Source organism: Corvus hawaiiensis, chromosome 29, assembly GCF_020740725.1.
Source record: "Corvus hawaiiensis isolate bCorHaw1 chromosome 29, bCorHaw1.pri.cur, whole genome shotgun sequence".
NCBI lineage: Eukaryota > Metazoa > Chordata > Aves > Passeriformes > Corvidae > Corvus > Corvus hawaiiensis.
Genome location: NC_063241.1, coordinates 303,438 through 326,473, shown reverse-complemented (window position 1 = coordinate 326,473; position 23,036 = coordinate 303,438). Strand labels below are relative to the sequence as shown.

Below are 23,036 nucleotides of genomic sequence, written 5' to 3'. Positions count from 1 at the left end.
CAGCACACCCCTTGCCCCTGTCCAGGACTGAGGGTCCCCACACCCCTTGGAGCCAACAGGCAGGCGTGGGGAGCTGGGGTTCTGCTTGCACCTCCCGCCCGCTCCCCCACTCCTGGCCATTTCCTGTCTCAATCTGTGGGAAGCCGCCAGAGCAAAATACCTCCAATGGGCCCAGCCTGGCTGGGGGCTGTGGCAAAGGTCGTGGCTGGTGGCACCAGAGCGTGGCTGTGGGGGTGGCTGTGGGTCCGTGAGCCTACCCTGCCCCAGTGCTGCTTGTGCTGGTGCCTGGCCCTAGCACAGGGGAAGCTCTGCATGCCCCGTCCTCGGCAGCAGCAGTGGCGCCAGTGTGGCCTCCCTTATCTCGGCGGGAAGTCAGGAGCAGGAAGCCTGGCTCGGTGCGGGATAAGGGTCCCGTTTACATTAGCTCCTTTGTTGTGGAGCAGGCTTCCACCCTCACCCACTGCCCACGGGGTGGGGCCCTGGCTGGGCCAAGAAATGAGGGGCAACAGGAACCCCTGCCCAAGATCCATGAGGGGCTTAGGTGGTCTTTGCAATGGTCCCTGTGAGGACACGAGTAGGGATGGGGTCTGCTATGATGGTGCCCTGCCACTGTGCCACATGGCTTCCCCCTGCCCAGATCAGCTACTCAGCTGGACCCTGCCCTGTGGCTGTGCACTGGTGTCTGCAGTGCTGTCTGGGCTCCTGGCTGTGGCCAGCTGCCTTGGTAGCGTGGTGCTGGGCATCCTTGACTACTGGAGCCCACGCATCTGGCACCTGCCACGTCCTGGCGTGGTGGCCCTGATGTGGTGGCCCTGGCAGTGGCTCAGCCCCAGGGCTGGCTGGGATGAGGGAAATCAATGAATTCCCCAAACGGGAAGGTCTGGGGGAGGGGAGAGCGTCCCAGCACAGGAAAAAGTCCAGGCAGTGACGTGTGGTGGGCAGAGCAGTGCCGGCCGCCCTGAGAGCACAGCCCCATGCACTGCCCTGGAGCCTCTCACCCACCTCCGCCACCCACCGTGAGTGAGACCCTCTTCTCCAGGGACCCCTTGCCCAAACCCGTGATAGGGGGGTGAGAGGGGAGTGGGCGGGTGCTGTGGGCAGGAGCATGTGGACCCCTGCCCTCGCTGTCTCAGCACAGGCAGGTTCCCCAGCAGTGGGGGTTGCTTTTGGGGTCATGTCTGATGTGACTCTGGGGATGCCAATACCCCTCGAAGCAGCACCGTGCCGTCACGGTGGGGGTGGCAGCAGCAAACCCAGGCAAAGCAGCCTTGCCAGGGATTGGGGAGGACACAGGAGGCTGCAGCAGGGTCCCCACTGGGACCCCCTGGAGCCACAGCCCTCTCAGGGCACAGGGGCGATGCCTCTCTCTATCCTGCAGGTGGTCCCCACGGCCACCCCATGTTCCGCTCACACCGTGCTGGCCTGATGCGGAGGCTGTGGCGGCAGCGCTGTGCAGCAGCCAGTCCTGAGGATGGCCCCAGTGCCCTCAAACTAGCGGCGCATGCCCTCTTCAAGAAGCTGAAGGATGAGGAGCTGGAGCTGCTGGTGCAGGTGGTGGAGAGCGGGGGTGCCTGGGAGTCTGGCTGCGTTTTGGCACCACGCGGGGACCCACGAGGGGTCAAGCAGGGACTCTCCCCTCAAGTCCTGCTCTGTCGCCTCTTCCGCTGGCCTGACCTCCACCAGTCCCATGAGCTCAAGCACCTCTGCTACTGCGCTGGGGGTCAGGGGGCCTGCGGGGACTTGGCTGTGCTGTGCTGCAACCCCCATCATTTCAGCCGCCTGGCTGTACCTGGTGAGTGCTGGTGGCAACACTGGAGGCTGCCTTGCCCACTCAGGCTCTAACCTCTGCTCTCTGGGGCTGGTTCAGGGCTCCAGTGGGCTCCAGGGGGACAGGATGCACTCCCAGCCTCTCATTTCCTTCTCTCTGCCCTGCAGAAACCCCGCCACCCCCCTACTTGAAGGCATCCTGTGGTCCCTCTTGGCCAGATGAGCCCCAGCACCCCAGCACTCAGCTCCTGGAGTTCAGCTACAACGGTGGGGACTGGTGCGGTAAGATGGGCCCTCCACACTCCACAACCCCCTGCCACACCCAGCAGAAAGGAGAGCACTGGGCAGGGCTGAACCCCTGGGTCAGAAGCAGACATTGGAGGGGACAGATCATGAAAATCAGGGAATGGAGCCAGCAGTCACTCCCAGCAGGAGGAAAAGACTCCGACACGGGATGAGGGGTTCCTGCTGGGGGAGCAGCCTGGGCCCAGCCCCCCCCCCCCCCCCCCGCCCCTGAAGCTCCTGTTGTTATTTTTGGCGGCGCCAGGCTCCCTGCTGGAGGAAGCGCTGCCTTTGGGGACACACACAATGTGCCTTGACGCACACAGCCGCAGCTCCCGCCTGGCTGCTGGCCACCAAGGCTGCCAGCTGCCACCGCCCCACCTTCTCCTGCACCCGGGGACCAACCCCCCTCACAGCCCTCCCCCACCCCTTCACCATGGTACTCGGGAACTGGGAACGGCTCCAGAGACTCATGCCCAGTGCAGGAGCCTGTGCTGAGGCATCCCTGGTGTGCCACATCCATCCATCTGTCCTCATACCCCCTCTGTGCCCACTTCCCTTGGCCCATCCAGCTGCTTGGCTCAGTCATGTCCTGGTGGTGACAGCTTTGCTCTCCCCTGCCAGACACCAGCCTCTCATGGAGCACCATCAAGGATGGCTGCTGGTGCAAACTGGCTTACTGGGAGTACCGGACACGCGTGGGCCGCCTCTACGCCGTGCACGAGGCATCAGTGAATGTCTTCTGCGAGCTGCCATGGGGCAGTGGGTTCTGCCTGGCCCAGCTGCCGGCCGCCTACCGCAGCTGTGCTGTCCGGCGGGCACGTGGCAAGATTGGCCGGGGGCTGCTGCTGAGCCGGGAGCCAGGTGGCGTCTGGGCATACAACCGCAGTGAGCATCCCATCTTCGTCAGCTCACCCACCCTGAGCCCCCCTGGTGCCTGCGGGCTCACTGTCCTCAAGGTGCTGCCTGGCTACTCAGCAAAGGTGTTTGATTATGAGTGGGCAGGGGACAGAGGGGGCTGGCAGCTCCCTGGGGAGGGACCCTGTGACCCTCACAGCATCCGCATCAGCTTTGCCAAGGGCTGGGGACCCTGCTACTCCCGGCAGTTCATCACCTCCTGCCCATGTTGGCTTGAGGTCCTGCTGAACCAGCCATGCTGAGGCTGGGGCTGGAAGGGGGTGCCAGGGAGTTCCCCCAAAGCAGGTTCACAAGCTGGGGGGCCCTTCTGTTCCCCAGCCTGTGTCTTCCAGGGCTGTGTTGCAGCAGGATCATCCTGGCTCTGTGGGACTCTCTGCCCGAGTGCTGACTGGATGCAGTGCCCTGCTTGCATGGCTCACCACCCTGTCAGCACCTGCTTCCCCCAGCCATGGGGCTCTCAGTGACACAGAGCACGATTTTAATTTTTTTTTAAATTTTATTATTTTAATGTTCAAGTTTATATTAATTCATCTATTTTTGTAAAAAAAGCAAAGCATGAGGCAGGAGTCCCCATTGTCAGGGCCAGGGCCGGTGGGGACAGGGGAAGTAGGAGAGACGGGAGGTGGGACAGAGTGAAGAGGAGGGGAGAGCTGTGGGCCTGGGTGTCACAGCAGACAAAGGGAAGGGGAGTGAACTGGCACTGCTGGGGTGAGAACAGCTGGAGTGTGGGGCAGGTGCTGGGGCAGGTTAGAACAGCTGGATAGGTGTTGGGCAGGTAGAATGAAGGGGAGGGCAGGTGAACACTCCTGGGGTCGGGACCAGTTCAGGGTTATCCAAGTTGGGTCCCAGGCCCGGGGGGATCCTTCAACCGTTCTGGCAGCATGGGGGAGCCCCGAGCAAGTGTAACCGAGGGGATCCCGAATTGCCCGAGTCGTGTCTGCAGTTTTTAACCCAAATAAACGGTGCCACCGGCACCAAGAGACCCCCGTGTCTCTACGCGTATCGGTGCCGCCCACGGGGCTCGGCTCCGGGAACCAGCAGTGCCCTCTGCCGGCAGCCGCCACGGGCCGCGATGACCACCCGGTCCTTCCTGCCACGCCGCCGGCCCGGCTGAGCCCGCGGCCCCCGCCCGGCCCCGGTCTTGGCCCCGCCGCGAGAGGTCAGTGCGACCGCGCCGTCGGCGTCGCCTCGGGGGGAGCAGGCAAGGAGAGACACCGGGAGCACAGCCGCAGGCAGTGGCAGAGCGCAGCGGCTATGGCGAACCGTGGCCCGAGGGGACGGGCGGGGAGCGATGGAGCCGGGGGTCGGTGGCAGCGGCGCGGGGATTGAGGTGGTTCTGCGGGTTCTCCCCGCCGCCCCCGCGGAAGCTCGGAGCCTGGCGGGCCGGTGCCCTCGACAGGGATGCAGGTGCACGGACAGAGGGACGGAGCTGGGGGGAGCGAAGCGGGCGGCTGGGCGAGGTACCGGGGCCTGGCGAAGGGGTGGGGGGTCCCGTTCTCAGCCCCGGCGCAGTGCCCCGGCGCGGCCCCCCCACCCACTGACATAACGTCTGCGCGGGGCCGTGTTTGCCTTGGCAGCCCCGGGGCGGCGGTGGCTCCTCACACTTTCCGCTAGCGCCGGGCAGTGGCCGCACTCCGAGCCAGGCGCAGGGGGGGCCGGGGTGAGCCGAGGTGAGCCCCGCGGCCGCCGCTGCCTCCCTGAGCCGGCAGCGGCCAAACAGGTTGCGCGGGGCCCGCGCCCAGGCACCTGCGAAGGAGCCACCCCGCTGGGGGCCGCCGCGCCCCGCTGCAGCGCCGCCGAGAACAGGGGGCTGCTCTCCGCGCCACGCCCGTCCGCCTGCCCGGCACCCTGCGGTGCCACGTTCTCCGTGTCCAGCTCTCCATGTCCCCGTGCCCGCCACTCCAGTCCCCCGGTGCCCGCTTCTCGGTGCCCGGTTTCCCGAGCTCGGCTCTCCACCCGCTACCTCACCCTATGCACGGTGCCCGGTACTCGAAACTCTCCCTCGGTGCACACTTCTCGGTTCTTACCCCCCCCCCCCGTCCCCCCCCCATGCTCGGTTCCCCGCCCCCCCGTGTTCGCGGGGCGGAGAGGGCAGTGCCGTGCCGGCCCCGGCACTCGGCGGCCGCAGCGGGCGGGGCACGCTCGGCGCCTGGCACCGCGCTCGGCGCCGGCGGGGCCGCACTGGGGCCGTCGCGTGCTCTCCTCCCCAGGCCCGGGGCCGACCCCCGCCCGACCCCGTTACCCGCCTCTGACTCAGCTGCCCCCCACCCGCGCACCCCGGTCCCGGGGGCCCGCAAGACCCCCGCCCTCCCGAGGGGCGTGTGGCGGGGCTGATGGGCGGGGCATCCCACCAATCGGACGCGTGACCGCCGGCGCGCTGCCCAATGAGCAGGCGGGGGCGGGCGCTTCCTGGAGCCCCGGTGGCGGCGGCGGCGGCAGTGGCCAGGGGGCGGGCGGGGCGCGGCGGCGGCAGGTGAAGGCGGAGGCGGGGCTGTGGCCCCGGGACCGGTCTGTGGCTCGGGCGGGGCGCGCAGGTGAGCGGCGGTGGGTGGGAGAGGACAGACCCACCGGCGGGGGTTGCGCGGAGGTACTGACCCACCGGCAGCGGGATCGGGACAGGGACCGGTGCGGCGACCGCTTTTGCCGCCTGGTTGCGGTGAGTCGCGTGGATTTGGGATGCTGCGGGCGGCGGGCGGGCACGGTTGGCGCGCGGATCAGTGCACGGTCCCCTGTGTCCCCGCCCGCCGCCGGAGCCGGTGGACACGTCGCCCGTGGGGCGGGGGGTGTCACTCGTGGGCTGTTCCCGGTCCCTGCGCACGGGGCTGCGGGAAATCGGCAGGTCCCCGCTGCGTGCCGGGGCGGCTGCCAAGGCTCCGCTGTGGTCCTGTTGCTGTGCTGCTCCATCCAGCCAGGGTCCCCCGCAGGTCTCCCACGGGTGACTGGGTGCTGCCAACCCCCTTCCTAACCTGGTGAGCAGCTTGGCGGCGTGCCTGGTGCACCGAGTAGGGACGGCATCGTTGCACGGGGAAGGCAACTCAGGGAGTCCCTTCTACGCCGGTATTGGTTGAGTTGGAGGGTATCCCAGTGTCCCGGCACGCTGTGCTACGCTGATGAGCCCCGGACCTGGCACACTGGCAGCAGCAGTGGGTGCCTTACTGCTGGGCTGTGCAGTGGTCCCCACCGGGATCGGTGTCGTGGTAGCACCTGCCAAGCACCGGTGGACTCTGCCCCGTGCGCCCAGCCCTGCCGTACCTGTCCTCGTCCCCCTGGCTGGCTGCCCCCGGCCGCTGTTTGCCCGGGGCGGGGTGCGGTATTTACCCTCCCGCCAGAGCAGATCCACGTCTTGGGCCACAGCCGCCCTTGATCCGTGGCTGCGTTCACCTGGCGAGGGGACACAGTGCCAGCTTTGTCGTGGGGTGAGTCGCGCCGTACCTCGGTTTCCCCCACTACAGCTGGGCTAGTGGTAGTGGGGAGCGGGCTGGGATCCCCGGCGCTTTAGGAGGCACGCGGCAACTGCAGCGACTCAGGGCTTCAGTGGTGATGCTGGTGCTGGGTGCGGAGGGAGGGACTGAGCTCAGGAACTTAAAACTGGGTGCATAGAGAAGGGGAAACTCTGGCGCAGTGGAGGGTGTGGGGCAGCAGGGCTGGGAGTGCCCATGCTGGGGACGGGTGCAGAGGTGAGCATGGGGAGGTGACAGGTGTGTGTGGGGGCACAGCAGTGTTGGGTCCTGGGGACCCTCCAAGACCCCCTGCCTGGGCACAGGCTGCCCCCAGCGCTGTGGTGCTGAGCCCGAGGCTGTGGCAGCACGGCTCTGCCAGCTGGTTCCGTGCACCCTCAGTGCACACGTGGCACGACCGCGACAAGCCCGAGCACCCGGGGGCGGGGAGTGGGCACTGCAGGGGGTGCGGGACCAGCGTAGCCCCTGCTGCACCCCAGCCCTCGAGGAGTGGCTGCTGCCCCGTGCGTCAAGCAGGAACTTCTCCTTCAGGGCAGGCAGCGGATGATGAAACCAGGGAGAAATTTCTCCTGGCAGCGTGTGGGCTGCTGGCGGGAGCCCCCGGGAGCCTGCGCTCCCCCTGCGCCGCCACCACTGCCTTCCCATGGTAACTCCACGGCGGGAGCAGGCAGGGTGCCGGTGGGAGCGGCCGCCCCGTCTGGAGGATCGGCGCCCGCCTGGCTCCCCGTGGCAGCACTGGCGTCCCTGACATGCCCCGAGAGCTGCATGTCCACACCCCAGCAAGCCCCAGGGCGGTCAGAGGACCTGGCGAGGGGCTGGGCTGAGACCCGTCAAACTCGCTTTGTGCCAGGAAGGTGGTGCTTGGGTAGCCATGCGGGCGGGGGGGGTGGTGGTGCCGGGGCTGTAGCTGGTGACCTTCAGTGCACCCGGCCATGCCCCGTGCCCAGGGCTGGGGGGTCAGTTGACATGCAGGGTGGTGCAATGGGAGCCATGGGGCCTGGGTGACTTGTATCCCCAGAGCTAGTGGTATGACTTAATGGAGCCATGGGCGGGCAGGGGGACCAGCCAGGGTGAGAGAAAATGAAAGCAGGTGATGCGGAAGGAGAAGTAGGTCAGGCGAGCTCTGGCCTCTCCCGGCAGCCTCGGTTGTGCTGCGTGCTCCACTCTGCCCGTCTGTCTCTGTCGTGTCCCCAGGCCCCATGGGCAGTAGCTTGAGTGGATACGGGGTAAGGGGGTCCTGCTGCCAGGCACTGGGTCCCAGGCAGGGTGGGTGCTGGGCACTGCCCACCCTGGACACCAGCAGGGTGGAGAGTGTGGCTATGTTGGCTGACATATGCTGGGTACAGTGGCACCCCAGCAGTTTTGCTTTGATTCCCCTCCCATGGGCAACCATCAGGGCACAGGGCTTGGAGCCATAGCAAGGCTGGACAGGAGGATCGTCAGCCCCACTGCAGGGCCAAGGAAGAGAAGGGAAGAGGCCCTTGGGTCCTGCTCGGGTGGCACAAGGCAGCTGGTGTGGTGCAGACATCATGGTGGGCCTTGGGGAGAGCCCCATGTCCCATAGAGGGGCTCCACAGAGGCTGCCCATGCCTGCTCCACTGTGGAGCCATGGGGCCATCGCCCTCCCCTTGGTGCAGGGCTGGTGGGGTCTCACCAGTGGCGCTACGTGGGCCGGAGTGAGTGTGGCGGGCACGGCCTCACTGGCTGTGCTGTGTGGGCTCGGGGGGGGGGGCGGGGGGGGATTAGAATCTCCTGCCCCCCTTCCCTCCCCAGGATCAGCCGTGGGCAGCGGGGAGCTGGCAGCAGGCAGCTGCCGTGGGGGCGGAAGCCGGGCTATTTTGGAGGGTGTGGAGGGGGGGCTGTGGGCTGGCACTGTCCTTGCCAGGTGACCCCACCAGGACCAGCACCACCCTGGTGCCAGGATGGAGCATTGGGGCCCAGCCTGTGCCACTGGCGATGCTCAGTCCCCGAGGTGCTGTGAGGACATGAACCCTGCATATTGAGTAGGAGGTGCCACCAGCTGGGGGGGCCCCTTGGGGCTGTGCAGCACAGTGGGACCCAAGGGGTCTGGCTGCCCTCCAAGGGGTTCCCATGACTGTGCTGCAGGGCCAGCAACTCCAGAGCCAGCTCACCCTGGGACTAGTGAGCAGGCCCAGTTGCAGGTGAGCCTACCTGTCCCAGGCTGGTGGCTGGCAGAGCTTTGTCCTGCTGCCCCACCTTCCTTCCTTCCTTCCTTCCATCCATCCATCCATCCATCCATCCATCCATCTGTCCTTCCCCCTTGCATGTTCCTGCCTGTGCCTCAGCCATCTCCTTGGCACATTGGGAAGGCCAGAGGTGACACACAGAGGCCACATCTGTCCTGAGGGATGTGTGGCCATGGCACCCCATGCCATGGCAGGTCGGGTTGCTGCTCTCTGTCAGGAGGTGATGCAGGAGATGGGGTTGCCCTTCCTGCTGTTGGAAGAGGAGCTGGGATGAGGCCATGTCCCATCATTGGTGACACTGGTCAGGGTGCCACTGGCCAAGGCAAGGGTAGAGCTTGGAGGAGAATGGATGGATGGATGGATGGATGGATGGATGAAAGTTGCCCCTCAGCCCCTCAGCCAAGGCAAGCAGCAGTTTGTGGCCAGCACCTGGGTGGTTGCAACACCCCCAGGGTGGGGGGGCCACAGTGACTCACCCCATCCTGGCCACCAGTAGGAACCCTGACTCAGGGCTGCGTGCCCATGCCGTGCCATGCCCCTCCCTGCCCGCCTCGCCCACCTTATCTCCCGCCCTTAGCACCTGGCACACCTGGGCCAGGGGGGACTGGCGCCGTTCCCCTCCTTTATGGGGAACAAAGGGCAGGGGAAGGGTTGGCAGCAGGTGCCACATCCCTCCCTCCTCCCTTCCGTCCTCCCTCCCTTCCTCTCACGGACACTGTCCAGGGCTGTGCCCTCTTTTGTGCCCCCCACTGGAGCAGCTGGTCAGCCTGGAGCATTGTGGCAGTGTGGTGGGCAATGCTGCCCACAACCCTGCTGCCACTGGCTGTGTGCTGCCTGCACTCCAGGCACTGGGCAACCCGTGGTACCACAGCTGGCTCCTGCCCAGCACATGGTCCACAGTGATGGGAGAGGTGGGATACCATGGAGGGCACGCTGGCGATGCCCCTCTGCCCACCTGCCATCTCCGCTGCCTGCCCACGGGCTCTTGCACAACCCAGCTCTTTCTGTGAGCATTGCTGGGGCTGGGCCAGAGGCCCGTTGCTGTCCAGCTGGTGTGGGGCTCTTCCCCTTTCTGCCTGGCCTCCTGCTACAGACGGCACCAGCATGGTGCCTGGAGCCTATCCAGGGCCATGCCAGGGTGCTGCAGTGCAGGTGCCCCTGACCAGTCTGGCGTGGGTGGCCTGGGCGGGTGCTAGTACTGGTGGTGGGGTGTGGGGCACGCTCTCCAGGCTGCTAATTGCTGTTTAGCTGGGGACACAGAGGGTGTAATTATGGGGGGATTGCGTGAATCTGCAGCCTGGCTGGGGGGCCCACGAGTGCCCCTGCCCAAGGAGCGGAGGGGATCAGGCAGCATAGTCCAGCTGGGCCGGCGTTGCTTCCCACATTCCCCATGGGACCTCAGGAACCTGCTCCAAGGGTAGAGCAGGACAGGAATCCATAGGACCAGGGGGTGGCTCCAGGGCTGGCCGGGCAGGCTGCAGCATGCTGCACCGAGCCCAGCCCTGCTCCCACCAAGCGCAGGCGCCCTCCCAGCTCGGCCAGGCTGGCCACGGCCAGTGGCGAGCACCCAGCACCCTGCCTTGGGGCGGAGGAGAAGGTGAGGGCCTGTATGATTCCTCGGCACAGGGGGCAGGGGCAGACAGCTTGGAGACAATGCCAGTGGTGAGGAAGGCATACTTATGGTACGGAGTGCCTGTCCTGGCAGTGCTGGCAATTTTCTCCCGTGGGACAGGGCCAGGGGATGCCCCCTGCCCGGTTCCGGGTTGGCGCCCCACGGCGCGGTGCCGGCTGCAAAGGGTTAATGCCGTGTGTGTTCTGGGAAGCGGGGCTGGGAGGTGCGTGACCCGGGGTGTGGGCGTCGACTCCTTTTGAGGTGGGATCCTGAGCTCAAGTGCAGCGGGGAGCGGGGCCAAGTTCACACAGCACCCTGCCTTCCCCTCCCTGCCACTCGCGGGCCGCCAGCCCGGCCGCGACGCAGCGCTGAGCCACGCCAGGACCCAGGGCAGGTGAGCTACACACCCACCCTGCCATCACTGGCCGGTATGGTGGAGGAAGTTGCCAGGGTGGTGGGGACCCAGTGTGGTACCACTGGGCACTTAGAGAGCTGGGCCAGCTGCTTTGGCACCAGCAGGCTGCGGGATGTTGGTGTTGCCTGAGCCCTACACCACCCTTGCTGCTGGTGGGATGGGACAGGACGGGACGGGATGGGACGGGAAGGGACGAGTGGCAAGATCTGGGTCACTTTGGTTTGGCAGAGCAGGGCCCACACCCCCCAGTGGCAATGCCAGGCGGCTGGATGTGGCAGTGGGGTAGGTTTTGGCAGCAGGAGGGGGCCAGGATGCCAGCACAGTTCCAGCAGGCTGGGTGGGCGGCATGGCGACTTTGCTTCTTGTCCCTGCCACAGATGCCAGGAGTGGTTCTGGCAACGTCGCTAGTCCTGCTCCACTGTGACAGGGATGCCTGTGCCCAGCCTCCATGGCAGCTATCACACCGGGCTGGCACTGGGCCCCAGGTGCAGTGCTGGCTGGGCGCTGAGGCAGTCCTGGGCCACAGCGCCCCAACCCCTTTTTCAGTGCCGATGGCTAATGTGCCATGGCTGCGCAGCACACGGCTGTGCCTGGGAGCTCTGTGGGTGAGCTGGCCAGTATCAGGGGGTCTGAGCAGTGCCATGGGGCTCACTCTCAGTGCTGTGGGGTGGGGGACTGTTTATCCTCTTTAATCTCCAAACCATTTCCTTTTGTCTCTGCTCGTTCTTTTCTTCTTTCAAAGAGCAGTGCTGCTTTCCCACTCCCTCCAGCAGTGGGACCGCCGGCATGTGCCTGCTGTAGGGTCACCAGCTGAGCCAGAGCCCGGCCGCCACCTTCCCTGCTGGGCAGGCAGAGGGACTGCAAAGCCCCTGCCTTGCAGCCACACCACCCTCCACACTGTGGCCATCGGCACCAGGGCCACTGCTGCTCCCCATCGGCTTCAGCCAGGGCAGTAGCAGGGTGGGGGAGTTGCACAGCCCGGACTCCTGGGTCCACGTTCCCAAAGGGTGAGGGGCCCCACAGGGTGAGGGGCCAGGGCGACGCTGCGCTGCGCTCCCCTTCCTGGGTGACTCATTCTCCCCAATGTGGCTGTGAAGTCCCTCGACAGCATTTGTGACTCTTGTGACTGAAAGCAGGGGTACTTGGCAGCAGCCCAGGGTGGGGACTGTACTCCCCAGGACCTCTGCCCTCCTTCCCCATGGGGGAACAGTTCGGGAGATCCCCCCCAGACACCCCTTTCCACCTCACAACTCCCACCGTCCCCAAGCCATGGCCCAGTGCTCAGCGCAGGCTGGCGTTTTGCCCTCATCCAGGGCACCATCCCAGTTTGGTGGCATGGGATGCAGCCTGTCCCCATGCAGGATGGGTGCTGCAGGGGCCCCACCCCAGTGTCTGTGGCTCTGGCTGGGTGGCTGGACCCCTAGGATGGAGGGAGCTGGCAGGTGGGTGGAGCCTGGCCATGGTTGTTCCAGGCAGCATGGGCTGGCAGAGGGATGTCAGGGTGACCTGGGCAGGCATTGTTCGTGCTGCCACCCGCCCTGCATGGGAGCCAGCTCAGCATGGGGAGCAACTCCCCCTTTCCTCAGTCCCATTTGGCTGCTGCAGCTGAAATGTGCCCAGCCACAGCATTGACATCACTGAGAAAGCTCTGGCATGGTGAGGACATGGGCATCACCACCTGCTCCCTCCCAGCCACCATCTCCAGCACCAGCCAGGGAATGCTGGGGGGCCGGGGGTGGCTCCAGTCCCCTCACACCTCATCCTCCGCCATTTCCTTATCACTGCGGTGATCTCCTCGACGGCAGCGCCCGCTCAGCATGTGACTTCGCTCCAGTGAGGAGGATGTGCGGGGGGGTGGGGGTGTCAGCAAAGGAGCCGTAACAGGCGGTTTAGTGCGATGGAAAATCCCCCTCCTGTCACCGCCACCTCGCCCCCACCCTGCCCCAGCCCTGCAGCCGTGTCTGCTGGCATCGGGTCCTGTGGCTGCTCGCAGGGGTCCCAACTCCCTTACCAGACCTGTGCTGGTGGGTTCTGCGGCATTGGCAGCACTGAGGCTGTGTCCACCTGCACTGTGACATAGTGAGGCTGGTGGCTGTGCCCATCCCTCAGAGCACCCCCCCACCCGCTGGGATATGACAGGGTCTCAGCTGCTGCCCTGCGCCCAGACACCTCCACAGACACGTCCCAGTGGGTGCCATCAGTCTTGTGAGTGCTCTGTGCCCAGAGCTTGTGGGGCTGGAGGTGCTGTGGGGACAAGGGCAGAAGGGAGGCTGTCCTGGTGCCATCGCTGGGGGAGGCAGTGTTGGAAGGGAGGACACAGTGCCACCCTATCCTGTGACCATTGCCTGCAACAGTCCTGGGGGTCTGTGGGGCTTTGGGCCACCCTTGGCAGGTGCCACATCCCTGTCATCCCTCTCCAGCTGCCCAAGCTGTGGCATGGGGTACTTGCCCCCCCATCTTAATCCTGCCCCTGCAGCTAATCCTGCCTAATCCCACTGGGGGCTGTCACTGCCTGTTGGCTCCCAGGGCCCTGATGGTTTAATCACCCCTAATCCGATCACCCCCGCCTCAGCAGGCAGAGGGGACCCCAACCAGTGGTGGGATGGGCTCCTGCCAAGGAGGGGGGCTTGGCCATGGGTGCTGGCGCCAGCATCCCAGGCGGTCGGCACTGCCTGGCTCCCAGTTTCAGGGGCGGCTGCTGCCTGCCATGCCGGTCGGGCCTGCTCGGCAGCGGCTGGGGCGGCTCCGCAGCCGGTTGCTCCGGGGCCGTTCCCAGCTGCCTGCCGAGGCAGCCCCAGCTGGCGGCCGCCCAAGCGCAGGGAGCGGCCGGCTTGGGGATGGGCCCCTGTGCCGGGGGCCGTCGGCCGCGCCGCCCCTCCATGGGCAAGAGGGGGCACGTCCCCCACGCCTGCCTGCCGACGGCAGAGTGTGGCTTGGCACAGTGTGGTGGGTTTGGGGTGGATGGGCCTGGCATGGCTCAGCGTTGCCTGGCATGGCTTGGCGATGCCCAGTGCCACGTGCCGCTGTCCACCATGGCTTGGCTTGGCATGGCACAGCTCTGGCAGCACCAAGAGTCACAACGCAGAGGTGGTACCCACCTCTGCCTCCCCCAGGCTGCAGTTGCTGGATTCCCATTCCACTGTCACCCAGCAGTGCCGGTATCACCCAGCAGCCTGGCTGGCCTCAAGGGCCATAGCTGGGCATGGTGTCAGAGGGCAGGTTGCAGCCCTGGAACTGCCACTGCTGCCTGCACCCTGCCTGCAGGTTGTGAGGGTCATGGGCTCCCCCTTCCCACCTGTGCTGGCTCCACAGGAACATGTGGGTCCTTGGTGGTGCGCCATGGGGACAACAGTGGGAGTGCGAGCAGTGCTGAGTTTAGGGCTGAGGCCAAGCTCTGCCAGCTGCAGCGTGGGAAAGGCCTGACTGGCGCAGGCTGGGCTTGGTTGGGTGAGGAGTGGCCCCGGGCTGGGGCACAGGGGGAGGGAGGGGGCCCAGTCCCGACCAGGAGCGGGGGCAGGAACCGGCGGCACGGGTGCTGATCCTAATCTGCCGTGGCAGGAAGTGTGGCCCCTGTTCCCAGCCCAGCTGGGCTCCATGGGGCGGCCCCCAGCCCTCAGGGTGCTCTTCCCAGCACTCGCCCGCCTACCTGTGCCTGCTGCCAGTGAGGCCCTCGTTCCCAGGATGGGTTGCTGGGAGCCAGTGGCTGCGCCTGGCCATGACAGTGGGCTGGGGGGGGATTGTGGGTGGGCTGGCACAGGAAATGCTGCACTTTGGTGCTGTTCAAAGGCACCACGCTGAGATTTCCCCCTTTGCTGTGGCGGTGCGGGCGGCTGGGTGCTGGTGGTAGTGGAGGAAGCGTGGGGGCCTGTGGCAGGGGGCCTGTGGCAGGGGGCCTGTGCCCGCCAACCTCGACACAGCATGGAGGGGACTGAGGGCAGACTGCGGGCCCCAAGCCTGCCCCAGTTTAGTGTCCCGCTGAAACCCCAGTGCCACCCAGCATGTATATGGAGGGTTCCTTGTGCCCTAGCTTTGTGACAGCGATGCTCCAGCTGCAGTGTTTCTTCCAAGTGCTCTCTCCCAGGTTGTTCCTGTATCAGTCAGGCAGCATCCTATCCTTCCTGCAGGTGAGGACGATGGCCAGCCCAGAGGACGACCTAATCGGCATCCCCTTCCCTGAGCACAGCAGCGAGCTGCTAAGCTGCCTGAACGAGCAACGGCAGCTGGGGCTGCTCTGCGACGTCACCATCAAGACACAGGGGCTGGAGTACCGCACCCACCGTGCTGTCCTGGCTGCCTCCAGCCGCTATTTCAAGAAGCTCTTTGCAGGGCCGGGGCCAGGGCAGGAGGTCTGTGAGCTGGACTTTGTGGGGCCAGAGGCACTGGGTGCGCTGCTGGAGTTTGCTTACACAGCCACGCTGACCATCAGCAGCGCCAACATGGGTGAGGTGCTGCGTGCTGCCCGGCTCCTGGAGATCCCCTGTGTCATTGCTGCCTGTGTGGAGATCCTGCAGGGCAGTGGGCTGGAGGCACCTGGCCCTGATGATGGCGACTGCGAACGTGCCCGCCGCTACCTGGAGGCTTTCTCCGCCCTCCCTGAGGGTGAGGTGCCTGCCCCACCACCCCCCCGCCCCACCGCCCGCCGCAGCAAGAAGACCCGCAAGTTCCTGCAAGCCCGTGGTGCCCGGCTCAACAACCATGCCGAGGAGCCACCCACCGAGGCTGAGGGCTCTGGCAGCCCCCTGCCGCCCCCACAACTGCCCTCACCACCTCTGCCTGAGGGGCTGCCCCTGCCCTATGACAGCTTTGAGCTGCCTGAGGAGGAGGAGCTGCCCCCACACCCCTTCCCCTTCCCCTACCAGCCCCCCCTATCCCCTGATGAGGCCGCTTCTGACGATGACGCCATCGACCCCGATCTGATGGCATATCTGAGCTCGCTGCACCATGAGTCGCTGGCGCCTGGGCTCGATAGCCCTGACAAGCTGGTGCGCAAGCGCCGCTCACAGATGCCCCAGGAGTGCCCTGTCTGCCACAAGGTCATCCATGGTGCCGGCAAGCTGCCTCGCCACATGCGCACGCACACGGGCGAGAAGCCCTTTGCCTGCCAGATCTGTGGAGTCCGATTCACACGGTGAGTGCTGCTGGATGGACTCTCCCTGCCTGACATGTACTAAATGATATCTCCTATGGCACTCCCCCTGCCAGTCCTAGGGGGGCCTGGTCACAGGCCTGGCATGGTCCATGGGGTCTTCTGCATCCCCTGAGTGCTGCTGGGTTGTCTGATGGCATACTGCACAGCACCCCTCTGCCAGTCCTGCCAGTGCAGTGCAGATTCAGAGGGTCTTCCGCACTCCATGAGTGCTCTGGACCAACATAGGGTACCCAATGGCATCCTCCATGGCACCCCCTGCAAGCTCTGTTGGGGTGCAGTGGGTTATGGGGCCTTCTGCAGCTCATGAGTGCTGCTGGACTGATGTAAGGTACCCAGTAGCATCCCTTGTGGTGCCCCTCTGCCATACCTGCTGGTGAAGTCAGGTCAATGGGGTGTTCTGCACTCTCTGAGTGCTGCCAGATCAACCAAGGCTTGATACTTGATGGGCACCCATAACACCTCGTCTGCCAGCCCTGGCATGGTGTAATGCAGGTCCAAGGGAGTCTTCCACACTATGTAAGCACTGCCAGACTACCCAGGGTACCCAGCAGCATCCCCCCTGCCAGCACCCAGCTGCATCTCAGCCATGCAGCCGTTCAACGGTCCCCTGCCCTGTCAAGCCCCTAGACCCCTCTGCCCTGCAGAGCATCCCTGCTCTGGGACTTCCAGCACCACTGCCCTTCCTGCTATGGCTGGGTGGCATGTCAGCTACTCAATGCCAATATCTCCCTGTGTGTCCCAACTCCAGGAATGACAAACTGAAGATCCATATGCGGAAGCACACAGGTGAGCGGCCCTACTCCTGCCAGCACTGCAGTGCCCGCTTCCTGCACAGCTATGACCTGAAGAACCACATGCACCTGCACACAGGCGCCCGGCCCTACGAGTGCTACCTCTGCCACAAGGCCTTCGCCAAGGACGACCACCTCCAGCGGCACCTCAAGGGCCAGAACTGCCTGGAGGTGCGGACCCGCCGCCGCCGCCGCGATGAGCCGCCTCCACCACCCGCTGGGACCCCTGGCCTCGACCTCTCCAATGGGCGGCTGGAGGGGCTGCGCCTCTCCATTGCCCGCTACTGGCCTCCAGGGCAGCCCGAGGAGGAGGAAGAGGAGCCGGAGGGTGAGGAAGGGCCGCAGCCAGATGGCGCCGTGCCGGTGGAGACGGCATAGGGCCGATGCAGCGGCAGGTGTCGTGCCGTTCCATGCCGAGCTGTGCCGTGCCCACTGGGGTTTCTGTTCCTGTTTTTCCCGTCACGGTTCATTCCTAGTTATGCAAAGGGGGAAACTCCCCTCGGCCGATTTGCACAAGGGGGTGGGGGGCCCCTACCACCCCCCAGCGTGCCCGGGCCCACCTGGTCGTGCCCAGGTGGGCGAAGGGGGGATTGGGACTTGGATGTCCCTCCACCAAACCCCTCGTGGATGCCAGGACCGGGCAGGGGCACCCATGGACCGAGGCCCCCCCCCCAGTTGGGGAGAGCCCCCATCCTCTCCCCAGTGGGAGGGCGGCCACTGCCCTGCGCTGTGCATAGCTTGTCCCCACCTCCCCACTCCGAGCAGCCCCCCCCCGGCGAGCCCCCCTCGCCCCTGCACTCCCGGCTGCTTTCTCTTGGTTGCACTATTCGGGTGAGCCCACCCGGGTGCGGGGCAGCCCTGGCCCCCCCCGGCCCCTTTCCCCTTCTGAAATCCCCCGGCCCTGTGGGACCCCCTTTCCCTGGGGTGGCCGGGCCCCCACGGTCACCCCTCTGTCCTTTGCACATGCCCCCCCGCGGGGCGCAGCCTCCCCGGGGGTGTAGGGGACCGGCACTATTTGTCTACAATAAGAGTTTTATCTATATTTAAAAAGATGATGTAATATATTCCCTCTCACAGCCCCTCCGCTGCCAGCCACCAGCGCTGCCCGGCCCCACATCTGCCATGGGGTGCCGGCAGGGGTGATGGGGCCGGGGGGGCTCTGCTCCCGTCATGGCTTTAAAGTGCCTTATGGTGAACTTGAACCTTTTCGGCTACTTGAACCTCTCTGGTGTCAGGAACCAAACAAACCATGGGCGGGCGGCCCTCCGCCCCGCCGGGCCGCCTCTGCCTGTCTGTATGTCTGTTTGTGTTTGTTTGTTTGTTTTTTTTTTAAAACGAAGGCTGCTTGGTAATAAACGGAGAAGCAGGGACTTCCCTCGCGTCCAGCTGTCTGTCCATTCTGCACCCCTGCCCCGAGGCAACTCGAGATTGGGGGCACTGTGGGGCTGGGGACAGGGACATTGAGAGGCTGGGGCACCACAGGGATGGGGAAGGGGCACCATGTGTGGGAAGAGGGACATCGAGGGGTGGGGGGCAGCTTGGGGCTGGGGGCACCACGGGGATGGGAATGGGGACACCATAAGGGCTGGGGACAACCATAAGGGCTGGGGACAACCATAAGGGCTGGGGACAGGGATGTGTAGGGACTGGAGGCACAGTGGGGATGGAGATGGTGGCACTAAGGTGCTGGGGATGGGGGCTGGAAAGTATTGAGAGGCTGGGGTCACAGCAGGGATAGAGCCAGGGGCAGCGTGGAGCTGGGGTATCACAAGATCAGGACCACCATGGAACACTGGATGCCAACTCAGAATACCAACTAGGTACTTTATTCACCAGCCCTTCCCCACCCTGTGGCTCTCAGCTTCTGCCTCACTGGTGGGGCCCCAGCCACATCCCAGCACCCGCACCCATGTTTTTGCTGCCTCATGGCACTATCCTGCTGTCACTGGGCCCTGCCCTCACTTCCACTGCTCTTGGCCTGCTGCTGGTAGTTGAAGTCTTGCTGGGACAGAGGAGCACAGTGTTGGCATCCAGCATCCCCAGTGCCGGGGAGGACAGAGGACATTGCCACTCCCACAGTCAGCCCTCACCTGCAGAGCAATTTGTTCTTGTTGGCCACCCCACTGTTGCCTCCGTCAGTCTCCTTGCTCTTCTCCTTCAGCTGGGCTCACACCCGGGTGGCCGTTCTGAAGGGGAGTCTCCAGCCCTTTATCATGTCCTTGATGCGCTGCTGCAGCAGCCGCCCTCGCTCCTGGCCCCGCGGCGACCGCACAGCTTCCAGCCACAGCCCCGGTGTCTCCTCGTCACTGGAGTCCCTGCAGGGGCAGAGAGGGCAGGGGGCAGCTGCAGCCCCCCACACCTGCTGCAGCCCCCCAGGCTCGGGTGGGCTCCTGGCATCCCTCTGCTCACATCTCCTCATCCCCAGAGTCCGGGTAGCTCAGGGGGGCCATGCAGACGGAGCAGGTGTTGTTCAGGGCTGCGTAGCACTCGCTGCAATACAACCCTGCAGAAAACGGGGCTGTCAGGGGGGACGTGGCATTTTCTGGGGAGAGGGACCCCAAGCTGTGGGAGCTCCTACCTTTGCAGCCGGGTGTGAGGCAGGCGCTGAAGCCCGGCTGCTCTGCCGCCCCGCAGGTCAGGCAGTGTTTGCGCTGGATGCCCACGAAGCGAGCGAGGCAGGTGAGGGCAGGAGACTTGTGGGCACGGGATGATGCTCTGGGGGTCAATGCCATCCTGGGGGTCCTTGACACAGACCCTCAGGGATACCACTGATCTTTTCCATCCCACCAGGGGTAACTTACCTGTATTCACAAATCTGCTGCCACCAACACACAGGTTTTGCCTGGTTCCTGCAAAGGTTCATCCCTTAAATGTGCTTGACTTGGCATCTACCTGCTCCATGGTGTGCAGCCAGTCATATTGAAAAGGTCCTTGCCTTTCAGTAGCGAGCAAAATTACTTCATTCAAAGTTGGTATCATACACATGACTACTTCTCTCCCTGGTTCATTAGCACAGCTTGGTATTTTGCCAGTCAGCTTAAGAGAGATCCAGTGATGTCCCTTTGGATTCCAAACAGCCAGCATGGCATCTGAGACTAGCATAGTTAGTGGTCATCCCAAAGTGAATTTCTGGGACTCCTGTATCATTAGGGTGGCAGCTACTATGGCCCATAAGCATGCTGACCATCCAGTTACTTGGAAAAGGATGCCACTGGCCTTTGCCAACTTCCAAGAAGCTGTGTCATCCCCACAGAGGCTACTTGTTGCCTTTTGTGCACACATCATGGAAAGGGTTTAGTCCAATCTGGAAGGCCTAAAGCTGGTGCTTCCATGAGCATCCTTTATGGTGTTAAAACTGGTTCAACATTCTCGGGGCCATTCCAGCAATTCTTCAGGGCCTTTGATTACCAAATAAAGGGGGTTGGCAATTAGTCCAAAATTTTGAACTCATATGGGGCAAAATCCCGCCACTAATAAAATTCCTGTTAGTTATCTTTTAGCCTTAGGAGCTGCAATTTGGAATATCGCTACTTTTTTTCTTCTCCCAGATCTCGTTGTCCTTTTGATACCTTAAAGCTAAGGTATTGGTCTTACCTTTTTGTCTTGAAATTCCAGCAAGTCCCAAAAAGTTCCCCAGGCTTATGGTCACTTTCAAGCAGGTTTGTTCCTTGTCAGCTCCAATTAGGATGTCATCAACAGGCTGTAAAGGAGGAACACTGTTACCTTTTTTCCATTGTTCTGCTTCTTTTGCTAAAACCACCAAATAAAGTGGACCTATTTTTGAGTCCTTGAGGGAGCACCGTCCAACTTCATCTTTCTTCCAGTCACAGAGATTTTCTCATTCATAGGCAAAGATGGTTTGGCTTTGCTTGTCTATTGGGATACAAGAGAAAGCACCCTTTAAGGCCAAAACAGTATGGTAACAGTTTGTTTTTGGCACTGAGGTTAACAAGACATAAGGATTTGGTACAGTTGGGTGTATATCTGTGCATATTTGATTGATTGCTCTTAAACTTGTACTAATCTGCATGCTCAAGAACAAGGCTTCTTTACTTGTAGGAAGGCATCTAAAAGTCAGATTGACATTGTCTGAGTATGCTGAATTGTAAGAATGTGTATATCAATGGTTTCAGACCTTTCTGTGCTTCTGTCTTTATAGGATATTTATTCATTCTTAATGGTTTAACTTCTGGTTCTGAGCTTTTCCTCTTAACTGGAGACATATTCTTTGCTTTTCCTCATTTTCCTGTAGCCCATGTGGATCACTGCATTTGAAATGGCATCCAGAATATTTTCTCCAACGTCCTCCAATGGTTTACCCATTAACAGGCAGATCTGAGCTTTCCAGCCTGTCTCAGGTGGAAATGTGAAGCTGCGCGGTATTTTCAGAAAAGGTTAAAGGGTTTGTGTGTTTAAGCTACAAAATATATCTCATCCCAGCAAGGGAAGGGGGCATTACAGAAACCGATGAGTTGCTTTAGTGTCACCAACTATACATGCCATGGCTGGTAGGAGTGGCTGAAATGCTGCCCCAACAATCTGTATTGGAACTTTTCTCAGCAGGCCCTTGCAGCAAGTTACTTCTGAAGGTGTGGCACCACTATCAATACAAAAATCTAGTGTTTCATTCCCCAGCTTTACTGGAACCAGAGTATCAACTGGGCATGCCCTGATATTTTCCCCTGGTCCCCTTCCCTCACTGTCAAAATCCTCCACCATCATAACATTTACCTCTTATAACTGACCTCTCCTGTCAACAAATAGCACATTCAGGCCAAGACCCCCAAATGTCCAGCCCATTCCTCTTCTTTCTTCTTCTCTAACACCATTCTTTCTTTTCTACGGTAAAAAAGTTTGACCCTTAAGTAGTTATACTGCTCCCACCCCACTGATTGATTAAGGCCCAGTACCACGTGTTTCCTTGTGACTTCCATGGAGATTGATCCCACTGATCAGTTACACTGATAAACCTACACCTTTTGTAAAAGCAATGGGAAAAAGGAACAACAGTGCACTTGCCAATCCAAGAATTCCATCCACCCCTCCACCCTTGCTTGGATATCTCTGGAGCACTGCATTTTGGATTTGCTCACTGCCATGATGCTGAAGAGGATTTGGAGGAGTCCATGATCATCTGGCTGGTGCCCACTGGAGTCCTGTCTGTTCTGATTCTCCATTGCCAGGGGCAGTAAGATGATCCAGGCAAGGCCTTATGGCCACCCCATCTGAGTCACCATAACGTCCCCAGGGTGGGTTCTTTCCCAGAGTGTGCCAGGAACTGATCCACACCCAGAGTCGGGATATTTGTTTCTTCTAAGTCTGTGCAGAGATGGGTGCTGGGTAGTGAATCCTCTAAATCAGCACCCCCTCAGGTGCCAGTCACCCTCTTTGATACACTTCAAAGAGCAACAGATCCACATTTCCCATAAACACCACAGTCTAAAGCTATGGATAAGCTATGGATAAGGTATCGATCATCTGTAGCCATGGGCTGCAACTTCCTTTGTCTCTTTTTAGAGATCCAGCACACAAGGATTTACTGCACATGCTCTCTGGAGAAGAGCATCAAAACCTTCTTGCAAGTTAGTGGGGAGATGGAGATGGTTGCTAGCTGCCCCTCTTAGAGCTTTGGACCATGAAGTTACAGCATTGCAAAGCAATGTGAGAGTTGGAAAAGGAAGTCAGGACTTTACAAGATGCAGAGGGAATCACACAAGATGTAATTATACTCCAGCAAAGTGGTGCTATGAGCAGCAATGCAGTGTAGAACGACTGTAAAATGGCAATATGTGGTGGTACATATGGCTCACAAACAAAGGCACAGATGTGGGAAAAATAAGATTTATATTTCCCAATCATATTCACAGGATCCTGAGGAATGGGATGGAAATATCTTGAGTGAGTCCTCAGACTCCAAGGTTGAGCTTTAGCTAGATTTAGCAGAAAGGGAGGTGGTAGAAGCACAATCTCTCATACAAATGGAGGGGCAGAGGGATCTGCTAGATGGAGGGGTGCACTTATAATCCAAAATGGAATTTTTGGAGATCTACCAGCAGAAGAGAGCAGAAGAAAAACTGACATGGATTTTGTGAGCTTGGAATAGTGGGGCTGTGTCTGTCCACTTACTAATTGGTGAAAAAATCCATTAAGCCCTATAGGCAGTAAGGATCAGATATACCAGGGATGTGCTTGGGGACAAAGTATCAGGGATCCTGTTTGGCAGGATATTGCCACCCCTGTGCTGTATCAAGGGTTGTGTGCAGCAGTTTTAACAGCATGTGCAGACATTGATGAGTTAGTGCCCTCAGAAGCTGATGTTCAAGGAAGAAGGTTTTCTTTTCCTGCAGCAGATGGGGCTGGCTCATGCTCTAATTACAGGGATGGGGCAGCAGTACATAAAAGTATCATAATGCAGCTTTTGAGAGGGGCACCTGTTT

At 62.1% G+C, this 23,036-nt stretch overlaps 2 protein-coding genes across 8 annotated transcripts; both read left to right on the top strand.

Moving 5' to 3' along the window:
- Positions 1–21: 21 nt before the first annotated feature.
- LOC125318212 (mothers against decapentaplegic homolog 6-like) lies at positions 22–3,950 on the top strand. Of its 2 annotated transcripts, none has more exons than XM_048288782.1 (4): positions 22–1,016; positions 1,379–1,792; positions 1,936–2,034; positions 2,674–3,950. In XM_048288782.1, exons 2-4 carry the CDS (start codon positions 1,399–1,401, stop codon positions 3,207–3,209), a joined length of 1,029 nt encoding a protein of 342 aa, XP_048144739.1. In that variant the 5' UTR covers positions 22–1,016; positions 1,379–1,398; the 3' UTR covers positions 3,210–3,950. The 2 variants fall into 2 exon arrangements, with proteins under 2 accessions (XP_048144739.1, XP_048144738.1); XM_048288781.1 differs by having other exon boundaries at positions 1,936–2,049.
- Positions 3,951–4,044: 94 nt separating this feature from the next.
- Positions 4,045–17,969, top strand: ZBTB7B (zinc finger and BTB domain containing 7B). Of its 6 annotated transcripts, none has more exons than XM_048288776.1 (3): positions 4,045–4,126; positions 14,784–15,787; positions 16,557–17,969. In XM_048288776.1, exons 2-3 carry the CDS (start codon positions 14,793–14,795, stop codon positions 16,975–16,977), a joined length of 1,416 nt encoding a protein of 471 aa, XP_048144733.1. In that variant the 5' UTR covers positions 4,045–4,126; positions 14,784–14,792; the 3' UTR covers positions 16,978–17,969. The 6 variants fall into 6 exon arrangements, with proteins under 6 accessions (XP_048144733.1, XP_048144732.1, XP_048144737.1 ...); XM_048288775.1 differs by lacking the exon at positions 4,045–4,126 and adding an exon at positions 5,428–5,501; XM_048288780.1 differs by lacking the exon at positions 4,045–4,126 and adding an exon at positions 5,509–5,623.
- Positions 17,970–23,036: the final 5,067 nt, after the last annotated feature.